General features: G+C 37.4%; 1 protein-coding gene across 3 annotated transcripts; it reads left to right on the top strand.

Moving 5' to 3' along the window:
• Positions 1-130: 130 nt before the first annotated feature.
• Positions 131-26,025, top strand: LOC141426526 (uncharacterized). 3 transcript variants are annotated; one of them, XM_074085498.1, is made up of 5 exons: positions 131-242; positions 19,439-19,544; positions 23,377-23,537; positions 24,996-25,235; positions 25,530-26,025. In XM_074085498.1, exons 2-5 carry the CDS (start codon positions 19,439-19,441, stop codon positions 25,686-25,688), a joined length of 666 nt encoding a protein of 221 aa, XP_073941599.1. In that variant the 5' UTR covers positions 131-242; the 3' UTR covers positions 25,689-26,025. The 3 variants fall into 3 exon arrangements, with proteins under 3 accessions (XP_073941599.1, XP_073941598.1, XP_073941597.1); XM_074085497.1 differs by lacking the exon at positions 131-242 and adding an exon at positions 15,837-15,918; XM_074085496.1 differs by lacking the exon at positions 131-242 and adding an exon at positions 15,922-16,013.
• The last annotated feature ends 27 nt before the right edge of the window (positions 26,026-26,052 follow it).

The raw sequence follows: 26,052 nt of genomic DNA, 5'->3' as shown, positions 1-26,052 counted from the left end.
TGATTCCGGTGTTCGTGTGGCAATAGCTATATCGGCTATAGTGACAATTAAATGACGATAAAAATGCGGGTAGTTGTGCGCCGGTGTTAGTTTCGTCTGGCAGTCGCGCGAGCAGAGCGGTGGCGCGTAGTGCGCGTGTTGCGGCAGCCGCCGAGTCGCGTGCTCGCAAATATATCGCGTGCTCCTGTGAAGAAGGGCTACGCAATAGCCCGAAACATGTCGAGCTAAATTCGATTTAAGACGTGATTTATCCGTTACAGTATCATTTAATATGAGTGAGTCTCACGGTAGTTAAAAAAAGAGTAAAATATGCTTAGGTATTAATTCTTACCTACACACATGTACTTTTATTTATTTATTTAAATAATATTACGTAACTTTTTCACTCAAATGTCTGTGGCCGTTACAGTTAGTTACATATACTCTAGTGAGGCTAAGTGTATGGAATGGGCCGTGCTCCTCGTACGCCCGTCATGGATCCGATGGCTGGCAGTAAGTTAGTACTTAGGTGGGCGTACGTACCTATTCAAAAACATTTGCTTTGTCGTTATGTATGTCGCATTAGCGCCCGGTTCGTATAGTGAATATTTATGACTGTACCTTTAAGGCATGGTGCTGTGAAAGTATGGTTCCGAGAGTAACACATCTCAACTGTTGAAAAGTTCTAGACCACTACATCCACGTCTGTTTTCTTCTTTTTAGTATTTTTAACGCAGTCGGGTTTTGATTTTTTAAATTTATTGTTTCATTTCATACTTTTTGATATTTCTGTGAAATTGTAAATAAAAACACATGACTTGAATATATTTTATATTTTTGTAATCTGTTTTAAAATCCCTTCATTTTGATACCCTACTCGATATTAGGTTTAAATAAAAAAAAAAAATTTTTAAGATACAATTTGACGCCAAGAATCCGCCATTTTATTTTTTATGAATTTCATGTACAATCTAGTGCGATGCGAAGATAATCAACACGGCCGAAGTTACTAAAATATGTATACACGACTTTATGCACTTAACATTAAGGTCGTATAGTTCCCTACATATTTTTGTAACTTTGGCCGTGTCGATGTCTTTGCACTTGACTATGTACCCAGTGTCACTTGCGTCATTAAGATGAATCCAATGACGTATCATTTATCAAAGTCGATTCAGCCGTTGAGTAGTTACGAGAGGACATAGGAATAGACATACAGTATACATAGGGGTCAAATATATAACCCTCCTTCTTCACAGTCGGGTAATAAATGGAGTACCTATAAGTAAAAAATAACACCCTCTCTTAAGCAAAATGTACGCGGCGTGGAGTTGTTCTAATGTTCTAATGTTTTTTTTTTTCATGTTTTTTCACCGATTACTTAGTCAATTGAGGACCGATTTTCAAAATTCTTTTTTTATTCGAAAGAGTATTCTTCTGAGGTGGTCCCATTGTCACCAAGTCAAGATCTGATGATGGGATCCTAGGGAAATCGAGGGCAAACCTCAAATTTTATAAGCACACCTATAGCGATTTTGGCATTTTTAGCATTAAGATAAGCAACATTCAGTAAGTATCATTTGGTAACCTGGACCTGACGAAGAAGACCGTAGATGACCAATGGAACTCTTCAAAGCTAAGTAATGCTCGCTAGTCTATAAACGATCATAATTAATATACCTAGATAAGCGACTAAGAAGAAGCTTTATGTTAATGATTCTTTCGAACTGATATGATGCTGAAGTCAGAAGGTAGGCAACGGAACTCTGAAAACAACGTAACTATTGTCGTTCCAATCGTTTATTTACCTTTGACAGCTAGAGTACTAATTAAAATAGTGATGCCCTGATGCGTTCCTGATTTGATTTCTTTTAACAATCGATTTTATTCATGAAAAAGTTTTAATCGATTTAACACATTCATATTTTATTTTTGCTCAACATTTTGCATTGTTTTATAAACATTCACAGGTGTTTAAGTTACTTTATCTTACATATTAAAATAAACCATTTATGTTAAGTTATAATATGTTTATCACTTCCGACGGTAATTTAGTAATTTTGACAATTATGAAGCGGCAAAACTGGACGCGGCAGCGACGCCAGTTTGTTGTCACTCACAACGAGACGCCCGTGGTAGGTATAATTACAAATAGTATTAGGTACAGTGCCTATTTTACTTGTTTTAACTTTTTAATCCCTAAAGGCATATTAATGTATTTATTATTTTTAAATGATTTTGATATAAAATATAATCTCAATAACTTTAAATGTTTGTTTTATTTATAAAATCGATTTACTTCAAAACGGTTTTTATAGTCTATGGTCATTCATTACGAATGGGAATTCACTAAGTGGGCTGTACCCGTCCATGAAGTACGGTATTCGTAGTACATTGTATGTACCGAAAATTATTGTAAAACTTCACGTGCGTGATCTGTGGAATGAGGGCTGTCGCGTATGAATTCGCCACTAGAGGCGCTAGTGTAGCGTGAGGTCTCAGAAATGTCACATCTTATAGTTTTTGGGTGAGCTACGCGGGTTTATTTATAATAAGAATAATTTTGTGAATATTTTGCAATATCTGAAATTAATTATGGCAAATATGCGTTCCGGGGCAATGAATGTCTGTGTTTTGAGACAGTTTTGTCTTTCGGAAACCTTTTTTCTCCCTTTTTTCCGATCAAAACGGGGACTTTGCAACACTGTGGCATGCTCGATATTTTTATGGTACGGTTTTATGGTGTATTAAATATGATTTTAATCTAAACTTTGTTTTTACGCCCGTAATAACAGACTTTGAAAGCCATACTTAAAAACCTCACGCAACAGTGCGCCATCTAGTGATACAAAAAACGATAGCCCTCGTTGTTGTGAGATGTAGTTTGGCTATTTATCACTTAAGTTCCGTAGCAGCAAGTAACATAATATAAAAGTTCTTGTAGTTCGTTGTAACTTTGATCGATGTTTTAATAATAACAATTTTATATATTTTTTTAGTTTTATCATTCTCTTATTTTAGAAGTTACAGGGGGGGGGGGGCACACATTTTACCACTTTGGAAGTGTCTCTCGCGCAAACTATTCAGTTTAGAAAAAAATAAATGATAGGTATTAGAAACCTGCTCAATACCGTTTTTGAAGACCTATCTATAGATAGGTACCACACAACACGTATGGGTTTGATGAAAAAAAAAATGAGTTTCAGTTCTAAGTATGGGGAACCCCCAAATTGTTTTTTTTTTCTATTTTTGTGTGAAAATCTTAAAGCGGTTCACAGAATATATCTAGTTACCAAGTTTCAACAGTACTTATAGTTCTTATAGTTTCGGAAAAAAGTGGCTGTGACATACGGCCGGACAGACAGACAGACAGACATGACGAATCCATAAGGGTTCCGTTTTTTGCCATTTGGCTACGGAACTCTAAAAATGGAACCGACTTCAAAACTCCATAAATATAGAAAAGAAACCTTTTTTAATATGTTGACAATATACTGCTAAAAATTAAAATTAATGTGGTGGTAAATAATTGTTTTTTTTTCCCATCTCATACCCACTAAAGTAATTGGTGGTAACTACAGGAAAAAAAAATCCCAGTTGTTATTACCACCAATTAGTTTAGTGGTAACAGATGGGAGTTTTTATTCCTATTAGTTACCAGTAATTTGATATCAGTGGTAACAGGTGGGAAAAAAAATCCCACCTGTTACCACTGATATCAAATTTGTGGTAACAACCCGATTATTTCACTGCTCCTAGGGATCCATGGGCAAAAAAATGGGGCCAAGATGTGCATTCCTTCTCTCCCCTCCTTCGCATTGCGTGAACTTGGAGTAGACATTACTGTCACGAGGGGAGGGGGTCCCATCTACGAATAAATTATTATATTCGTAGGGTCCCATATAGTTCCGGCAGCAGAGTGCCCAGATAAACTAAAGCTAGTTTCCTCTTTATTTTTCGTAAGTTTGTTTTTACTTCATAAGTAATTATCTCTGGGGCAAATTATTTCCTCTTGACCCCGCCATTTTTGAAAGTTCCCGTCGCTTGCGAAATTAAGTGATGCAGTAGCTAAAAACTATTATGTATCCTAAGTTTCATGTCGAATACACTCTCTCACTTCTCTCTTACACTGAAACTTCAAGGCAACATTTTAAAACTAGGTTTACGACGAGCTTTGTTTGTGATATTAGTATGTAGGTATGCACAATTTAAGTAAGTATACTGTCTGTTGCTTGATATAGAAGAGGTCCGAATAAAATGTAGGTGCACATAAAGTTTGCGGTTAGCGGTTTACAGAAATGTGTTGAAGAATACAATCGATTTGGAAATATTATCGAGTAAAGTGCAACATTTACAAATGATGTGTACTACCATCTAAGTAGGTACTCGTATTGTACGTGAAATCCTATTTCCAAAACCGCATTAATATTAGTAGGTAGGCAGTCGTGGTGATGGTTTTTTGTACGAATACTATCTACATAGATACTTTCACGATTGTACGGGATCATGCAGTTTAGAGAGGCCGATCCTATGAATTGACTGATTAAAATTGGGAAAATATGTGCAGCGTCTATTTTTTTATTTAGCATTCGCAACGGAACGTCTGTTTTTGTATGTAAGCAAGCAACGGGTTAATAGAACAACTAGATAAATATATTATATTCAAAATTGATGATTTGGCGACTAATATTGTAAGTCAGCTACTTTATTATTTTTGAGCTTCAATATCTGTCTTCTAATTGAATCAAAATCAACCCCCAATAAAGAGCATCGTAAATATGACTTAGCAACTAAATTAATAATTGTCTTCTTTTTTTTTAGGGTTCCGGAGCCAAAATGGCAAAAACGGAACCCTTATAGTTTCGCCATGTCTGTCTGTCTGTCCGTCCGTCCGCGGCTTTGCTCAGGGACTATCAATGCTAGAAAGCTGTAATTTTGCACGGATATATATGTAAACTATGCCGGCAAAATGGTACAATAAAAATTAAAAAAAAAAAATTTTTAGGATACCTCCCATAGACGTAAAGTGGGGTGATTTTTATATTCTCATCCACCCTATAGTGTGGGGTGGGGTATCGTTGGATAGGTCTTTTAATAAAATCATTAGTGGTTTTTCGATTCAGAGATTTGTTTGCGAAATATTCAACTTTAAAGTGCAAACTAAGGTATAATATTTTAAACATGAAACTACCGTGAGACTCACTCATATTAAATATAATGACCCGGATAACTCACGTCTTAAATCGAGTTTAGCTCGACATGTTTTGGGCTAATCCGCAGTGCGCGTGTTGCAGCAGCCGCTGAGTCGCGTTGCTCCGAAGACGAAGGGCTACGGATTAGCCCAAAACATGTCGAGCTAAACTCGATTTAAGACGTGAGTTATCCGGGTCATTATATTTATAATATTTTATATACGAGTACCTACCTTAAAAAAATAAACTAACCTTGTACCTAAACTGGGAATATTCCGTACAAAATACGAAGTCCTTAGAAAAATATTACTTATTTTTTTCGAAATGGGTACGGAACCCTATTTCGGGCGTGTCCGACAAGCTCTTTGGTGGTTTTTAAACTACCAGCGCTTTCGGAAAGATCATCATTGCCAAGAAGAATACGCCGCAAGAAACTTGGCAGAAAGTCATTTTTTCAAAATAAAATAATTACAAATAAAATACTTAAAAACTACAGTATACAATTAAAAAAAATACAAAAAAAAAAATAAGTACAGGGATGTACGAGTACCTATGGGGTCCCTTAGTTACAAAACTAAACACTAACTATATCTACGTTCAGTGGAAGTGTAGAATGCTTCCACCGTCATAAATTAAATAAATAAATAATAATAATTTAATTCTGAAATACCTATACATTTCAGCTCATTCGGATTCCGAAGGCAAGCTCACGTCTGTCATGCTCTGAAAGCAGAGCGGTACCGAGGGCATGGTATTGCTTCCGTTCCCATAAGCTCTATGGGATCGTCTTGGGAACTTCGACGTCGCGAGCCTGTGACTAGAAATTAAACTACAGTCTGTTCAGGATAGGAATGGACAGAAGGAAAATAGGCTCTTTATAGTGCACGCTTTAGGAAGTCATTTAATAAATTGATTTTTTTTAGTGTACAAGTCCAGTCCAAACTTAATTATAATTAAAATATCGAATACATCAATATTACTTTCATTTATTCATTAACTAGCTGTTGCCCGCGACTCCGTTCACGTAGAATTCGTTTATTGCTATCCCGTGGGAACTATGCAATTTACCGGGATAACATTTATTCTATGTCTTTCCCCGGGACTTGTATTATCTGTACTTATACTTACCGAATTTCATGTAAATCGATCATGTGAAGAGGTAGGTAACAAACAATCACACAGACTTATAATACTTTGCATTTATAATAAATAGGTACTTATTATATTAGTGAGATTAACTTTGCAATTTTTTAATATCATAATTTAAAAACAATAAAAAAAATTATTCTATTTTGTTAAAAACAGAAATGTCTTCCTATAAAATACCTAAAGAGGCAGAGGTACAAACAACTTCTGTAAGAAACGAAACGTTTATAATATTACTAGCTTAAGCCCGCGACTTCGTCTGCGCGGATCTAGGTTATCGCGCGGTGGCGCCCTCTACCGGAATAAAAGGTATCCTATGTTGATCCTTGGGGTTCAAAATACCCATATACCAAATTTCATCAAAATCGGTTCAGTGGTTTCGACGTGAAAGCGTAACAGACAGACAGACAGACAGACAGACAGAGTTACTTTCGCATTTATAATATTAGTAGGGATTAACTTAAGAAATATTCTCTACATTATTTATAGTTTTTAACCGCCAGTTTGGATCTAAATGTGACTTTAATAATATACAAATAGTTAACTTTTTACAACTAAAGCACTGCACCAAATTTGATGAAATTTGGAATGGAAAAAAGCTTGAACTTCATAGCAGGAGCTTCGAGTAGAATATTTTTAAACAGGGAATATGAAAGTGGAGTGGATGAGTCCACGAAACAGTTATTAAATGTTATGTAGCAAGGTACGTATTAATATTGTGTTGTTTTGTAAGTAAATTACGTATTTAGCTATTTACAAAATAAACAAAATTATGACGTCATCTTATTACCTACCTACTTCTTTTATTCATCATCATTATCATCATTATTACGACTTCACAAAAAATGTTTAGAACCCCTTCTTCTGTGACCTTCTAGAGTCCAATGTTATCTTGAATGGACTATAAATATACAAGTTTAAAATCCATAAGCTTAACAATATACAGCCTTAACTATAGCAAGGGGATGTGTAAAGTCCCTGAGTTAATAATAAAATTACTACGAGGGCTGCACTGAAAGTTTCGGGAATCCAAAACTTGGAAACTTAATTTTGGCACATATTATACTATTTTATAATCTCTAAAGATTCAGTATCTTAACACACTGGCCACATAGAAATAAAAAGTAAATGGTTCGGTTTTAATTGTTTTTTGAAGTCGTCGAGTCGCTGATGAAAATGGAATTGTCCAGTGAAAACTTAAGATCTATGATTTATTACGACTTTAAAAGTGGATTAACACAAAAAAACAATGCGGAGACCGGATTGTAGGAGTAGAAATGGGAACAAGCTAAATTTTACTGTTATATATTGACGAGATCAAAATAAATTTATAAAAGTACACAAGTTTTGTACAAATCATTTATGGCAGAAGCCTGGGTTCTAAAATTATCGACGTCCGCCTGCTTCGGCTGCTCAGAATGAATTGATGAATTGTCGATATCTCCCAAACAAGCCTTAGCTCTCGAATGGCCTTTTCACTCTGAGGACCCGGTAGAGGGCGACACTATTTATTCAAAACAGCAACTTATTAAGTCTAATTAAAATTAAACAAATATAATTTAATCCTAAAACATTTTCATATTAAACTAAAAATTGTACTTACTTAACAAAGTTTTATTTTTGATCTATATTTATATCGCTGTAAATAAAATCATAATGAAACTGCTTACAGGATGATTGCTGCTTTTAGTAATGAAGCACCTCACGAACGACGTGCGTGAAGGTCGACCAAAATCGGCCGTCACTCTAGAAAACATCGATGCTGTGCGTCAAATGATAAAAGAGGACCGGCATGTGACATACCGGGAAATTCAAGAGTGCTTGGGTATTGGAATGAGTCGGATACAAATTATTTTACGGGAAGAATTGGACGTGCAATAGTTATTTATTTGTGCAACAAGTGAGCAAAGTTGTTTTTTGTTTCGAGTGATGATTTTGAATCCCGAGTAAGCGAAGGATTCTGTAATTGAATCACGAGCATCAGCGAGTGATTCTAGGTTAGAATCCTGAGAGCAGCAAGGGATTCCAACATACGAGATGCAAAAAAACTTTGTCTCGTGTGACACATACAATTTTTTTCACCTCAGCAGCGAGAACATAGTTTAAATGTATAACATAAGAATAAAACCACATAAACCTACCTGTTTACAAAACAAACACATTTTTTAATATATTCTGATTATTAAGAAACAAATATAATAATCACATTTAAAAGCCTTACTCAAAAATTATACGAACAGTCGCGATTACTATATCTATTATATTTGAAAACATTGTTGAAAAGCGGTAAATAGAGAGGTTTTGAATTCGGAACGAAAAAGTGTCCAGTAAGTAGGTACAATACAAATCTCATAACGCTATAGAACTTCTTGTAACATAATTACTTATGTCATACTTATTTTTTAATACTGCAAAAGCCTCATCTTTGGGTCATTAAAAATGTTGCACAATAAACGTAGGTATAATGTATTATATTAAATGTTGTTAAACCTATAAATTTGTTTTTTTTTTTAAAGATTTCGTTACATAAACATAAATAGATTTGTTACAAATTCATTCAATTTGACAAATATTAATTCCAACTGTAGAGACAGTATATACGGAATTCTTTCATAAAGAAAAAAACAAGAGAAGCTGCTTCGTGCAACGAGGTTGCATAATTTATTACAAGAGCGGGAAAATTTACATTTTGGAAATATTTCGTTGTCATGTAATTTATTAGGTATCGATGTATTTTTAATACCATAAATTTAATTTAAAATTGCAATCAACACATTTGATCCTATCTCTCGCTTTTTTCGTCTTGAAGTGAAAGTGAAATATCAAAGTGAAGTTAAAATATCGGGAATTCCGTGAGTGGACCCAACACTATCTTCAGTTTTTAAAAAAATAATTAAAAAGTTACTTTGTCTCACGGAATGAGCAAAATGCCATTTTGCTCACTGATTTCTCATAGCAAAACCTGTCTGTTTGAGATGCTGAGGTGAAAAAGTTGTTTTCCCGCAGGATCCCTCATTTATTATCTGACGAGCAAAAAGGGACTCGTGTGAATTGGTGCCGCAAAACTTTGAATAAATTCAACGGAGGAGGCTCAAATAGAAAGAAAGAAAAGAAAGAAAAAGAAAGAAAACATTTATTCGTGACATTAAAAAAGACAGCAACAATAATAAAAATAAAATAAAAAATTGTTACGTATGCATGTCACGAAATGGTCCCAAACAGCAATGCAGTTTTTAGTGTCGTATCGGGTGACGAGTCGTGGATATATGCATATATGACCCTGAATCTAAAAACCAGTCTCGAGTATGGGTCTACGAAGATGAGCTCAAGCCGACAAAAGTTATTCGCTCTCGCAGCACGGCCAAGAAGATCGTGGCCACGTTTGTCTCCAAATCGGGTTATGTAGGTACTATTCCTCTTCAAGATCGTAGAACGGTCAATGACGATTGGCACACAACTATTTGTTTGCCGAGTATCTTTGATCAACTCCGAAAAAATAACCCTAATCGCCGCATCATCCTTCACCACGACAATGCCAGCTCCCACACAGTTCAGGTACTCCGGTAAACAACTGAGTACCTGAACGATGAAAACGTCGAACTCCTGGACCATCCTCCATACAGCCCTGACTTAAGCCCCAAGGACTTTTTCACATTCCCCAAAATCAAGGATAAGTTGCGTGGTCAGCGGTTTCAGACGCCGTAAGAAGCAGCTTAGTGGCCTTTGGTCGAAGATTCATTTTCACTGACATGATCTATGTCACAAACTGAATCTATGTCCTCTATATCGACTTCTTGCATGAAATAAAATCCTGCAGAACCCTCACCAATATCTTTCTCAACACTTAACTTGTCTGGTGTTTTTATGTTATGCTTATATTAGGCTGACATTCTTACAAAAGCATTTATCAAAACCATTATAAAATCAAATGAACTAATATCATTCTAATATCTCACTAAACTATTGCTATTGATCTTATAACAGCTTTAAACTAGATCAAAAAAGTATACGCTTATAATGTTCTTATGTTATGCTGATATTAGTCTGACATTCTTACAAGAGCATTTATCAGGAGCATTATAAAAAAAGTATACGCTTATAATGTTCTTATGTTATGCTGATATTAGTCTGACATTCTTACAAGGGCATTTATCAGGACCATTATGAAATCAAATGAACTAATATCATTCTAATATCTTACTAAACTATTGCTATCGATCTTACAATAGCTTTAAACAAGATCAAAAAAGTATACGCTATAATGTTCTTATGTTATGCTGATATTAGTCTGACATTCTTACAAGAGCATTTATCAGGACCATTATAAAATCAAATAAACTTCGAGAATGGTGCTATAAGAACAGATATTCTCAAGTACAATGAGTCTTCGTAAATGTTATTGTAGGAGTAAGAGGCTTATAATAGTATTATAAAATGAGCTTATATACATATATGAGACTAGGTTATAAGATAGAGAGTTCTTGAGTCTGTACTAGCTTATCTAAGGCTAATATAAGAGCAGTAACATGTTCCAAAACAATTATAAGAGCGCTATAAGCCCACCACTCTTATAAAGTGCGCAATCCAAGACTTTTTTGCTGGTTGGGAGTGGCCTTTAAAATGGCCATTTTATCGACCCCTACTTCAGCGTCCAATAAGTGCTTTAAAGACTGGTTTGAACGCATGGAAAAGTGCATAAAATATAAAGGCGAATAGTTTGAGAAACAATAAAAATACTTTTATCCAATTTAACTGCATATTTTTATTTATTCCCGAAACTTTCTGTGTGACCCTCGAATATAGCAAGGGGATGTAGAAAATTCCTAATCTAAATAATTCAGTGCCCTTAGTGTAAGTTCGCGTTCGCGTTAAAATCTCAATTTGTATGCAAACACGAACAGCGCCTCTAGCGGAACGTTTGCGATGTTCGTGTATCCATACACATTGAGATTTTAATGCCGAAAACTTACACTAAGGGTACAGAGATGTTTTCTTAGCCAACGTGCATCGTTGTGATGCTTACAACAGTTCAAACTTTTAAATTACAATCAATCAATTAGTAAGCAAATTTCACACCCACAACAAAGAAGTGCTTTCATCCGAGACTTCCGAGAGCTATCAAATTTAATTGTTGCCAATTCCACAGCCGGCTATTAATTGAATCTTTGTTTTATATCACACTTAACGTAATCGGTCTTTCGCCCGTAGGTATTCGCAAACATCAATGGACCGAGTAAATACGTTGTTAGCGAAAAGTCACTAAACAAATGTGTTGTTTGACTTTCACTTATATCCACAGTTATCTCACAATAAGTGGTGCCGCGACCGCGGCAACGCGGGCGCAGCGCGACATGTCGCCGATGTCGTCGACAACAATACCACAATAAACACTCCGGTTGATGGACTCAATGGAGCTTCCTCTTTATCAAAGTCACTTTTTATCAAAGAAGCTGCGTGATGTAACAAAGGTAAAAAATCTTTGATGTGTAAGTATGCTTATGTAGGGTTTGTGAGCTCTTTTTAGGGTTCCAGAGCCAAAATGGCAAAAACGGAACCCTTATAGTTTCGCCATGTCTGTCTGTCTGTCAGCCCGTCCGCGGCTTTGATCAGGGACTACCAATGCTAGCTGTAATTTTGCAATATGTAAACTATGCCGACAAAATGGTACAATAAAAAAAAAAAAAAAATTTTTTTAGGTATTTTTTATAGACGTAAAGTGGGAGTGATTTTTTTTTCTCATCCAACCCTATAGTGTGTGTGGGGTATCGTTGGAAAAGTCTTTTAAAATCATTAATCGAGCATCCCCCCCCTCTAAAATCTAAACCGGTGGGTGGCTAAATTTGAAAAAAATCAGGATGGTAGTAAATTTAAAGATTTGAAGATTTTTTACTGGACATAATAACATACATGTTTTAAAATAATTAGATCATCGTAAGCAGCTGCAATAGTATGAACTGTGTCGCAGGTGTTTACGCCCACCTCGGGATTATGGAGCAGTTATGTTATGTTCTAAAATAATACATTTATATAGGTTAGTAAGTGTACTTAATTATTAAGACTATGTTAGAATAAGAGAATAAAAGCAGGCATAAACCAAACTTTCAAGGAAAACTATAACGGCTAAGTTTGCTTGAGAATAGCAGCCTAAAATATACCTAAACTTGGAAGATTTCGTATAAAATACGAAATCCTTAGAAAAATATTACTTAATTTTTTCGTAATGGCTACGGAACCCTATTTTGGGCGTGTCCAACACCACGCTCTTGGCCGGTTTTTAGGGTTTCGTAGACTTCGTAGTTCTACAACTTCAACTCTTTTATTTTTTCCATGTCCGTACATCTGTCCACGGCTTACCTCAGAGACGAGCTGCTAGTAATCCAAATCGATCACGCCGACAAAAAGTAGTTAAAATAAAATATTGATTTTTTCTTTGTTCATATAAGAGAAAACCCATAGTGTGGGGTAGGTATCGTTGGATAAGTCTACATTATATATAAGTTTTTGCAAAAAATAGCCTTAAGAGTGCTAATTTTTGCTAGAGGCAAATGTAAAAATAGTAATTTGTGCAACAAGAGAGCAGTCGTTTTTTGGTGCGAGTGTTGATTTTGAATCCCGAGTAAGCGAAGGATTCTACAATTGAATCACGAGCGATAGCGAGTGATTCTAGGTTAGAATCCTGAGATCAGCGAGGGATTCAAACACACGAGATGCAAAAATACTTTGGGCGAGAACATTTAATTTAAATTAAAGGTTAAAGTAAAACCACATACCTATATTTAGAAGACAAAAAATATCAAAAGCTTTAAAGTATAATCCGATTGTTAAAAAATAAATATAGTACTTACTAATCATATTTAAAACCTTTTTTCGAAAATGATTCACACAGTCGCTATTACGTCTTTAAAAAGTCAATTAAGAATGCCAGACAACGATCAAAAATCTCCGGTAAGTAGACAGGTTTTGAATATGGAACGAAAAAGTATCCAGTATAAAAATAAACCTTTAAATATGATTTTAATAGGATTTCTATTGTTTGAAACATGAATATAAATAGATTACTTGCAAATTCATTAAATTTGACAAATATTTGATCTAACTTTAAAAGATAGGCAGTAGGTATACGAAACGATTTTATAAAAAAAAAAACAAGAGCAGCCGATTTCGTACAACGAGGTTGCATACTTACTTTATTAAAAGAGCGGGAAAATTGTAACATTTCGGAAATATTTCGCTGTCATATAGTTCACTATGTTTTTTTTTAATTTCACCTCGTGTTTTTGTTTTTCAATTAGTCCTTATTATAATTAATTAATTATTGACATATTTTTAATGCTAAAGGTCACAGTATTTTTTATTAGGTTGGTATAATGCTTCTTGCTTAATTAAAAAGTAAAAAAAAAACTTAGAAAAAAGTAAAATTGAGCGGGATATTCGTTCATTTATGTTCGTTTTGTTTGCTAATTTATCTTTTTAGTTTATATTTGAGAAAAGCACCGTACCAGCTTCGAACAATATGTGGTATACTAAATCCCTCTAATAATGCACTATATACTTAATATAACAGACGTTTTGTAATTTTGCGGTTATATGTGTGTATCCGAACGTTTTTTTGTTTCTTTTTAGGCCTACAGAATTTAAAAATCGAACTTAAGTAGTATCGATTTGATGCTCTCTCGCTTTTTTCATATTGAAGTGAAAGTGTCACATTATGTCAAGTTCAAATATTTGGAATTCAGTGAGTGGACCCAGCACTGTCCTCATAATTAAAAAGCTACTTTGTCTCACGGAGTGAGCAAAATGCGATTTTGCTCACTGATTATTCATAGCAAAACCTGCCTGTTTGAGCTGCTGAGGTGAAAAATATATTAATTTAATATAACATTAAACACTCAGTGACATTAAATATAAAAGGAAAACATATATCACAGCACACCCTAGTAGGCTTATCCAGTTAGAGTATAGTGTACCTATAGTCAACCGAAACTTAATCCTTACTAATATTATAAATGCGAAAGTATGTTTGTATGTTACCTATTCACGTTTAATCCGCTGAACCGATTTATATGGTTATGAAGAACTGAGCCTGGGAAGGATAAAGAATAGTTTTATTCCGGAAAATTGCATAGTTCCCGCGGTAGAGCTACAAACGAATTTTTTGCAGACGGAGTCGCGGATAAAAGCTAATATTGAATATTTCCCGCATATTAAGTACGGAACCTTTCATTGCACATGGCCCGATACGAACTTGATTATTATTATAAAGTGATCAATTAACAGAAAGTAGCACAAAGCATTTATAGCGATCCCTTACCAGCTCTACCCTAGTTATGGCAGCTTTAACCAAATACCCAAGTAAGTTTTGTTAATAAAAGATATCATGTTGGTAGTAAATATACCAAATTAAGAAGAAAATCTATTACGGCTAAGCGAAGTTTGCTTGAGCAGCCTAACTTATAAAATAAGAGTACTGTATAGGTAGAATATTCCGTACAAAATACAAAAATTTAGGTACCTACATGTTTTTTTTTTAATATGGTGGCCAATGCAGCTCGTCGTCACCTAATAGCAAGTGATTGATGACCACCACCAACACCAGAGGGGATTCCAATTCCTTGCCGGCCTCTAACATACATAGAATCTTCATGTAGGTACCTAACACGTCTTCATATGTTAGGTACCTAGGTACTTAAGTATATTATGGTTACGCGGCGTAGGTAGGTAGAATTCCACTTTATTTTTATAAGTACCTTATAGATCTGTTAATTTATGAATTATGATCATAACTACATTATAATAAATCGATTATCGGCGCATAGGAAGTACCTATTCGTTAACGCGGAAAGATCCGGAAGCATCAACAACGTTGTGTAAATCTGTAAAAATAACCGAAGCGCAATGTTCGTGTATGATACATACATGCTTTGCTGAATCATGCATAAAATGAAATTTACGTACTTAGATGCTTAGCCTGGCCTGGCCGAGTCGATATTTATACAACCTGTGTCATCACGAGGTCAAGAATTCTGCAGTGCATCTTCTGTATTATACCTACCTATACTGGTTGACCTTAATTCTTGTATCCCCTCGTTCTTGACTCATAATGTAGCTATTTACAGAACATGTCAGTTCATTAGATGCATATCTAAACATACAAATTATTTTAAAGCTTAATTTGTTTTCAATGGAGCGACTACTATAATTCAGAAAACAGTTAAGACCATTAAAGTAAAACTTTGATCGTCATCTATTCACGCCGAATACCTTTACAAGCAAGTAAAGGGAATGGTTATTACGTGTAATGTCTATTTGAAATTTGAAGCCCAAATTACCGCTTCAAAAGTAGGCACAGGTTTGTTATGCAACCTCATTTGTGTCCGGCTGTGACCTCCGAAGGTCTCCGTGTCCTAAGCGGCGCAGAGGCGCGGCGATGCCGACGAGTCTTCTCTCATATTGGAAGTGAAAGTGACTGAATGGGGCGGAGGCTTAATTAGAGAAGAGACCTGCGCTTGCGCCAGTCCCTCCGAAGTCGCCGCGCTTTACACACGCGCCCGTGTCCCGCCGCTTCTTAACGCCGCACGCACGACCCACACCCAACAGCGAGGTACAATACCGGGAGCACCTGCACTGCACGGAGCTTGTACCACTACACCTGTGACATTACAATCAAAGGTGTTATAAACAAAGCAAATAAACAACGTGAGTGTTCTATCTGAGAGGGTGGTTTATGAATAGGGATGTCATCATCCCAGCCTATATACGTCCCACTGCTGGGCACAGGCCTCCTCTCAGAACCAGAGGGCTTGGGCCATAGTTCCCACGCGGGCCCAGTGCGGATTGGGAACATCCACACACACCATTGAATTGCTTCGCAGGTTTGTGCAGGTTTCCTCACGATGTTTTCCTTCACCGCAAAGCTCGTGGTAAATTTCAAATGTAATTCCGAATGGAATGTAATGAATAGGGGTGTGGATTCTGTTTAATTTGGCTTTTTGTTTCTTGCTTGCGTGAAAAAAATTCAGTACTTGTAGTAACTAAAATAATTTATTATGATTTATTTTATTTAAAAATATGTACGTAATTAGTAGAATATTATTTTGTTACCTTAGCGGGATATTTTTTTGCGTCATCGTTGTTTGATTTGGTAGGGGCACTACATGTGCCTTCTATTCATGTAGGATCAATCATATAAGGCATTGTATGGAATCACTCAAATTTCATATATAAATTTTAATAAATCAAATATTTTGAATTTTAGAAGGTTTTCAATATAAGTTTTCGCTCAGTTACCAAATTCTGATATTGATGCGACTACGGTACGTTACAATCTCTTTGCAAGCTATTACCTAATGGTCCGAAGCTGTAACGACGCTCGGTAAACATTGTGACGGATAATGAAGCGAGAGACGCAGCTTTCCGTCACCGTAAAACGCGTCCCAAATCGACGATTTCTCGCGTTGAACACCATTTCACGCAAACGTTTAAACTCGCAGCAAGGAGGTCAGCAAGGCGGGTTTTGCTTTCACAAATACAACAAAATAAATTCATCTCACGTATCGATTGTCCTCAGGCAGTCGAAGTCTGCATAAATAAAAGAAAGCGAACTCGTAGGTTGATAATACGGACTCGTCGGCTTACCAGTGACCACTTTCGTCGACTCGGAATGCCTGCTAAACTGGGCGTCGTCGCCCTCGCCGCCGCCGTATGAGCCGTATCGACCGCGACCCTGTCCCGCAGTTCCATCCAGTATACCATTTTATCACGAACGTTTGAATAGAATTAGCCATTTCGTTCTCGAGCTGGGAATTGATAGTTTAAAGTTTAAAATATTAAATCCTCAAATCTTACCTAAGAGTCAGCTATGCGGTGTTAGTATCCGGCGATAAAGGTCCGAAGACCCCAAACATCTTTCAAGATTGTCATGATGATTATGAGCAAGCACGAAAATTCGCCCCTCTTACGTATTTTGGAAAATAAAATTACTACAACTCGACAAAAGAACAAAAAGTCTACCAATACCAACGGCTTAAATCCGATAAAAACTAGGTAGGTGTAGGTCCAACTCCCTATTAGGTGTAGAGCTTTACGATAATCACAAGTGAAAATTCGAAAGCGAAGTTGTCAAAAAAAGTACTTATAAGTATTTTGCAAAATCCGCAAAATCACGATGCTAAGTTTTACACGCTAGATCTAGTGTTTTTTATAACTGATTGATTAAGAAAACGAGCCAAGTGCGAGTCGGACGTACACGACGCGACGGTAACACGAAGGATTTCGTGCAATTTCCAGTATTAGGATCAAGCAATTGCTTTTTAACTTTAAATATTATTAGCGACGATCACAGAAATAAACACTGTTAAAATCTAAGCATCTACGAGTAGGTACCTGTTCTTTTTGAATAAACACCCCTGAGACGGTGACGGACGACGGAGTGACAGCCAAGCATTCATAATAGTTACAAAAGTAATCATAATAGTTAAATAAGTGTTCTGGGCCCTATTTCACCACTCTGACAGGTGCGACTACTACTTTGATAGGGAGCCATATTTAAAATATCTACGCGTACCTGTGTTAACACGAAACCCTACCAAACTTGACACAGCTATAATCTCAGGTCAAGATTTATCGACAAATCTACAAATAAAATGTCGACTAGGAAAAATAATTCTTGTTTCACATCATCATCATCATCATCATCCCAGCCTATATACGTCCCACTGCTGGGCACAGGCCTCCTCTCAGAACAAGAGGGCTTGTTTCTTGTTTCACGACATGATATTATCATTATATTTAGATCGGAGCCTGGCGTACCTTTAAGGTACGCAACCCTAACGAAATATTGGACGTCGCACACAGCTGTGTCTTTCATCAGCAATCTTTTGGCTACCATCAGGGCCGTCTTAGTTCATGCCGGGGGCCCTTGGGCACCAACGAATCTGGGGCCACATTGAAACGTAGAAAAACAAATTCATTGACAGTAAAAACACTAAGGGGCTGTTTCACCATCCATTGATTAGTGTTAACTGTCGGTTAAATGTGATGCCGTCTCCGTCTATTCGAACTAAACAAATAGAGACGGCATCACACCTAACCGCCAGTTAACACTAATCAATGGATGGTGAAACAGCCCCTAAGTATTTTAGTTCAAGCGAACACATCGGACATTGGGGGCCCCATGTGCCCTTATGTTACTATAATTGGTATTCTATCGATGAGAGATACTGGCTGCCATGGTGTTTTCAGCGGCTATATCGTTGCACTTGACGCCAAATATATTACTAATCTACTTAAATTGTACCTTTTTTTCCACGCATACCTATAACCAGGTGTCGACGCAGTCAAGACCCAAAGTAGTATTATTAGTTATTCTATGACCAATGATAGGACAGGTACTGCAGGTACTGCACGAAATATACTTATATATGGAAAAAAAGATTAGCAAAACCCTCACAGCACACGTATCTAAAAGAAAAAAGATTTTTTTTAACAAAAAGTAAAACCGACTCCAAAAAAGTAAAAAAATAACAAAAAATGGAACCGACTACAAAACTCTTGAAAATATTTTTCTAGGTAGGTACCTACTAGCTCGAAGTCGGTGCCTCAGCACGAGCCAGCAGGAGGGATTGAAACCGAAACCCATAGTATGTCAAAGAGGTAGACGACTATAATTGTCCCCTCCTGCTGGGTCGTGCTGAGGCACCAACTTCGAGCTAGTACGTATTACCTAGAAAAAATATTTTCAAGGGTTTTGTAGTCGGTTCCATTTTTTGTTATTTTTTTATTTTTTTGGAGTCGGTTTTACTTTTTTGTTAACTTAAATTTGTACAGAGCCCTCAGTCTGTCTCGCACTTGGCCAATTTTTTAGGGTTCCGCGCCCCATACCTCAAAAGGAATTCTGGAAGCACTTCGTTATCAGTACGTCTGTCTGTCAATATCCTTTGTGCTTAGGAACGCGTAAAGAAAAAGAATCGGTTGACTATTCCCAGACCCCAGCCAGACTATACCCTAGCATCAAGGAAAACTGGAAACTGAGTTGTAGATTTATATATGATTGCACATAATCATGTTTTATTCTTTTAATGAGCCGACGTGTTGAGGTATGTTGTAATTGTTTTTCTGTGCAGATGAGCCGGCATACTTGTCTGGCAGTCACAGCTTTGCTGGCTGTGCTATGTGTCGCCGACGCCCAGAGGAGACTCGCTTTGCCTGACCCAAGAAGCTGCGCCAACAGTAAGTACCTACTGTAGGTTAAAGTAAAACTGAGACAGAAGAAGACTAAAAAGAATGAACCAATATGATTTACTGTTTCTTAGGTAACCGCTATAATCCATTAAGATACTAGATTTTTAAAATATGTACTTACCTCTACCGAATTGAAAATTGCATGGTATCTGAAAAAGCCATTGTGTCAAATAGAGAGAACAACATGTAAATACACATTAAACATCCTAGACCCGAGAATAAATATTCGTATTATTCATACAAATATCTGCCCCGGCCGGGAATCGATCCCGGAACCTCAAGCTTTGTAGTCAGGTTCTCTAACCACTTGGCCATCCGGTCGTCGATGTCGACGCAGTAATATTCCATTCCAAATACTTGCACCTAGTGCTTACATTTTGGTGATGTTTTTATTAACTTGTAATGTAATGTAACTAGTTATGTTTGTTCGAGTGGAATTAATATTTCAACTTAAATTTAGTATGTAGGTTAGGTGCCAATAGGCAAAACCCATCAATAAGTAGCGAAAATGAATGTGGGTATTCAAGATAGAGATATTCTCATAATCTTTTCATTTTATAGAACACAGGGTCAGATTAGGTCAAAAATTCTTTCTTTTCCAATCAAGGGTATATCTTAATTGAACATTTAACAGTAAGTGTACCCTATGGTCCGAAGGGGAAATCGAAGCTGTTGCCGATGTTTACACTCAGTCATAACCGCTAGATGTAACTAGTTTACGCCGGCTGTAATGGTTACTTTGCGATTGCAACATCTTCGGTCAGGTCAATAATATTTTATATTCCCATCCCAGTGTTAAAGTAACTAGTAGTTTACCTTGCACACTAATTGCTTTGGAGGTAATTCTAAGTCCTCGTTTAGGAAATGCGTTATTCGGAGTCACGATCATTTAACGCTATTTATCGCATCATAAACTGTACTCAATTTACTCTTATCAGTTCGGTAGTTATTAGTTTTAACTAAGCTTTGTATGTACATATAACATATAAATACATTTTCCCTCCTTGGACATCCCATGAGAAATTTAATTGTTAGCAATGGTTTGCTTGCTTTTTATCCTGACTTTCCCATGTAACTGTCTTGAAAACTCTATCGCATGCGCATGCACATATATGCACAATTGCAAATATAGTTCACTCACGCTAGAAAATAAGATTTTTCTTTTTTTTAAAGTACAGTCAACGTCATAAATAAGTGATAATGTCTGTACCTGTGGCTTTTCAAACATGACGTTAAAGTGACGAGGGACAAAAGTGATCACTATTTATGACGTTGACTGTACTTACCTACATACATTTTATACAAATTGTATACTACAGTAAATACATTGTTTTAGTCAGGGTAGTTAGTGCTAGAAAGTTGTAATATCGCATTAGTATACAAGATGAACTATACGGATAGGGTGGTAAAATATTTTTTTCATAAACATTTATTTTTGGTTTCTCTCCTTCTCATAAATTAAAAACTTTTTTATCATCTATCCCCATATAGTTTGGGGTAGGTAAGTAGGTACCTGTCGTTGGATAGGTCGTTCAAAAACATTATAGGTTTGCTCAGATAAATTTTCGATTTAGAGAATCATTTGAAAAAGCTTTAAAATGCTTATTTTTGTTAGTCAAATGTTAAATGTACTTCTTACCTTATAATTATGTGTGTCGTGGGCTAGTAAATGACTTGGTTAACTTGCTAGTCATGTATAGGTAGGCAACCAAAAGTGACCTCTGTTACTAAAAATATTACTATATTAAAATATACGAGAAGCAGCTAATACAGCTAGAAGCACAGAGTTCAATTAAGTTCATGTGGAAGAATGCATACTGCACAGTAAGCAAGACTTAGAGGCTAATTTGCCATTTAGCTTTCTACTGTGCACAATAACATTAAGAAACAGGTGAACGGCATTAGGATCAACAACTCATTCGGTATGAATTTATTTAGTAATATTTACTCTAATATATAACGAGCTATGGAGTGAGCTATGCTTGGAGTTTCTTTGCGTGATGTATCCGGAATAAGATAGCTGGAAAAATATATGCAATTTGAAGTGGCAATGGGCGGGCCAGATCGCTCAAAGAACAGATAACCGTTGGGGGAGAAAAGTCCTCGAGTGGCGACCACGAACCGGAAGACGAAGCGTTGGCAGGCCTCCCACCAGGTAGACTGACGATATCGTGAGAGTTACCGGTGGATGCAAGTGGCGAGTTGTCGTTCATTGTGGCGTTCTAAGAGGGAGCTAGGCCTTTGATCAGCAGTGGATATCTTCCGGCTAAGGACTGTAATATCAGGATACTTGTCATTATGGTTTAGTTTAAGGATGTTGTCATTTAGCAATAAATATAAGCTGAACGAGAGCTAAACCTTTGGTTAAAATAATTTGCGGATATTGCACGTAAGCAACTAGAGTTTGCAACAAACAATATAATAATGAATATTACTGTTTGGTGCGGTTCTTATGGGAAATCATCCATGCTTTCGCAATGATGAAGGCACATGCGGGGCTCGGCTCCCGTACGTGACGACATGTCAGTGGGAGTGTGCTCGCGATAACAATCAACATTGAACTCGCGTACAAAGCCAACAAAGATCCTTTGTTGGTAAGCTCATTTATTGTACAACGAAATATACTTACTTTACTTCATGCCGCTGAAAATAGCGAGTCACCAACCACTTGAACTATCCGTCGTGCCATCTTCATAATGGCTAGTACCTTTCTTGATACACTCTCATCCCATCAGTCATCAGCGCGGAGCAGGTATAAATTATTTTGTTAACTTTTCAACTGAAAAAGCAAACATCGCTTACTGTTTCATAATACGTAACACTATTCTCACGACTTGACAAGTCAATATCAATAAGCAATACAATAACATCAACTCTTTTCTCTTTACGTTACGTAAAGTGACAAAAAGTTAATTAAGTAGCGAACCACCTACTTTTTACTTTTGCGGAAGGTTTTACTTTGTCGCAAGACACGTAATGATTTTCCGAAACCTATAATATGCATACATGTGTTAACAACAGTTTGACATGGCATTGGCATCGGAGATGAGTTGGAGAGAGGCATGAAATGTGCACTTTCTAGTTACGAAAGAGTCAGTCGCTTCATTGAACAACCTCACCATACGTTTGTTTTGATTACACGGCGTTTCACGTAGGATAATGCCCCCTATTACCTCAACAGCTTTATTAGCTTATCGAACCGTAAACGAGTCCCTGATTGGATAATTTGCTAGAGCGTAGAATAAACGTCTTCACATAATGATACGCATAGGTAGGTGAACATTAAGCGTGGGTCTATCGTTAAATAAAATTTAGTAGCTAACGGGACTGTTGCTTTGTGCAATCTTACTTTTAGATTACATTATTTGAAAATTGTACAAATTACTATTTCGTACAGTTTAATGGCTTAAAACAATGGCACTGTGTGAACTTACAGAAAATAGGTACCGTTGTGCAAAGTTCCGAAGACGTTAAGATAAACTATTTCGAAATGCGACTGTGCCTAGGTCTGTCGTCATCGTCACCGGCGTTCAATAGAATATACCTACTCAATCGCATCGATCGTACTTAGTGGTCTGGTAACTTACTTACCTACATCCTACAAGACATGGCATGTTGCAATATAGCTCCTCCCAGCGTGTGTATTAGACACATGCGCTTTGTTTTGTTCATCATGGCACAATCTGCTAAGTCATTTAGCTTGATGAATGAGAACGTGTCGCAATATTGTTAGAAACATATTCACATGCTTTAGTACGATCTAAATGTTAACGCTCATCGTTCAGGATGTATAGATCTGATCATCAATTTTACCGAACAGGAGTGCGTCATTCGACGTACCGTGACGCCCGCGGAGTGCTGCACTCTTACTTCTTCAGCTGGGAGCACGCGCCGACCCGCAATTTGGAGGTGGACTGGCTGGACGCCCGCAACATCTGCCGACGCCACTGCATGGATGCCGTGTCAATGGAAACCCCTCAGGTTATTCTCACTTAACTTTACCTATCATATATTTCGTCAACACGAAAACCACAGCATTTTGTCTTGCAATACACCGGATCCTTTCAGTTCGTGGCCTTTCAGTCACATGATTGTATATGAACCTTGAGAGATCACTTATGTATGTAATCCTCTCGCGAATACGAATAAATCACGCAACAGGGTCAGTCGTGATGCTGATGCGTTCACTTTCCCAGGTATCAAACTGTATTTAACTTGGAGCAATTTAAATCTGCAATCTGTATTTCACAACCAAAAATTACAAGATTCATCTCGCGTAGGTACAAGATGATGAACAGCATACGTACATTAATTAACATTTAATGACCACTTCACGATCTAAATTTTTTGTATCTCCATTGATGACCTTAGCTTACTTTACAATGCGTAGGTAGGTACTTACCTACTTAGCTTGTTCTAACAGTGATACATTACCAAACCCAGAAAGTGTTTTTGTTCGTTCTCATGCTCGTTTTAAAGACTCCACAAGCACATTTTTTTTAACTTTTTAGGTTCCTATCATATAAGGATTTCCTTGCTTTACATAAATAACTAGCCGGTATTGCCAATTGTGCTTATCAGTTGCGGATGTACTGGAACACTTGTCACCACTAACTATCTGGGTAGTGGAGACTGTAGATAAGATGCCGGTATGTACAAAGACGCTAAGTTTTCTCTAAATGCTTCCTGTAGCGATTGCGAGATGTCAACGAACGCTGTACCGGCACTCTTCATGTTTATTGTTTTAGTACCATCGGATCCGGAATCGCGTGACAATCGTTGCAAATCTCAACAAAACATTCAGCGAACGGAGTTATAAGCAGCGTGCATTAATATTCATTAGGATAGATCGATGCGCTTTATAGAGCGTTAAGGCTTAGCGTGAAAGGGGTGCAATGGCCTGGGCAGTGGGCAGTACGCCACGAGTAAGCCGCTTGCAAGGACCGCATCGTTCCGGAGTGGCACACCGGCCGTCGCCCACTTCTGCCTTCGAAGCCGGACGCGCGGCGACGATCAACTTCCTTTTCCAATTAGGTTGTCAGCATTCTGACTTACCTTACGCAGCTCTATCTGTGTTTGTAGTCCGTCCCTCGATTCCACTTAAATAATTAATTATGAATGAAGCACCTGTATAGAGTACGGAACCGGTGACATACTAACCTTGAGTGGATTCACTGCCTGACTTAATTAGTTTGCCGCCGAGTTCCACCATATAGTTTTTGCTGCCGATTGTACAACCTGTAGTCGTTGACCGCGGCCGTGAATCGAGCTAAAGTACGCGAAGGCATGCGGCGCTAGTCGAATAGCGGATCGGGCCAGCAGTCAGCGAGATAATTATGCTCATAACCAAAGCCGAACACCTCACATTACGGACATTATCTTACTTATTTATTTTATGATTGGGTATTATGTGGACTCATTATAATTTTGTTGTTGCAGGAGAATGAGTTCATAAAGCAGAGAATCGCTCGCGGCAACGTGCGGTTCATCTGGACATCGGGTCGCAAGTGCAACTTCGCGGGCTGCGACCGGCCCGACCTGCAGCCCCCCAACGTGAATGGCTGGTTCTGGTCGGGCTCCGGCGCCAAGATCGGCCCCACCACGCAGCGCAACACCGGCGACTGGTCCTACACCGGCGGCTACGGACAGCCTCAGCCCGACAACCGTGAAGCCGCCCAGGTAACGACACTCGAACACAATCCTCACGTTAACCATCTTTTCAATGTATGCAAATTGCCAGTTCCGCTAGTAATGAAACACCGACGTCACCTTTTACACAATAGTCGGTATTTCCCGCTAAAAAATCCCGGAAGTTTGTATCGCAGAGATTGCACCGCGAGAAAGTTGAAAGTTGTTTGTAGAAAATTTACTTCGTGATTCATCTTACGAGCGCGAGGAATTTATAAGTTTGTGCTCTGTTTCGGTTCAACGGCTGGAGACGTTATAATGTTGGACGGGGAATAATTGTTGCAGGGTAACGACGAGTCGTGCCTGTCGATCCTGAACAATTTCTACAACGACGGCATCAAGTGGCACGACGTGGCCTGCCACCACGTCAAGCCCTTCGTCTGCGAAGACAGCGACGAGCTGCTCAACTTCGTGCGTTCGCGCAACCCCACCCTCCGCCTATAACCGCCCCTCAGTGGACGGATGGCTGACATTGTACAAAACCGAGTGGCTATTGATATTTAAGTTATTTATTAAATTAACATATCTTGGTACCTTTTGCAGTAGCGAGTAAAACAATTATCCGACAGCACTCGAGTCGAAGTTCTGCTATTAAACTGATTCTCCAAAAATCTGGGTAACATTTCAATGTTTACCTATTCTCACCGCACCTTGTGGTCAGTCATCTGCTGTGTAGGAGGTACTTCTTCACTAAAAAATTGTATAAAGTCTTGTTTTTTGCACAAAATAGAATTAGTTGCATATTAATTTAAGAGTTTAAAAGAATAAATAAAAGAAAATACATTATGTTTTTTATTTATTTTACCAA

The sequence above is a fragment of the Choristoneura fumiferana genome, chromosome 3 (assembly GCF_025370935.1).
Source record: "Choristoneura fumiferana chromosome 3, NRCan_CFum_1, whole genome shotgun sequence".
Lineage (NCBI taxonomy): Eukaryota > Metazoa > Arthropoda > Insecta > Lepidoptera > Tortricidae > Choristoneura > Choristoneura fumiferana.
Note: the sequence above shows the minus strand (reverse complement) of the source record. Positions and strands in the feature narration are given on the sequence as shown.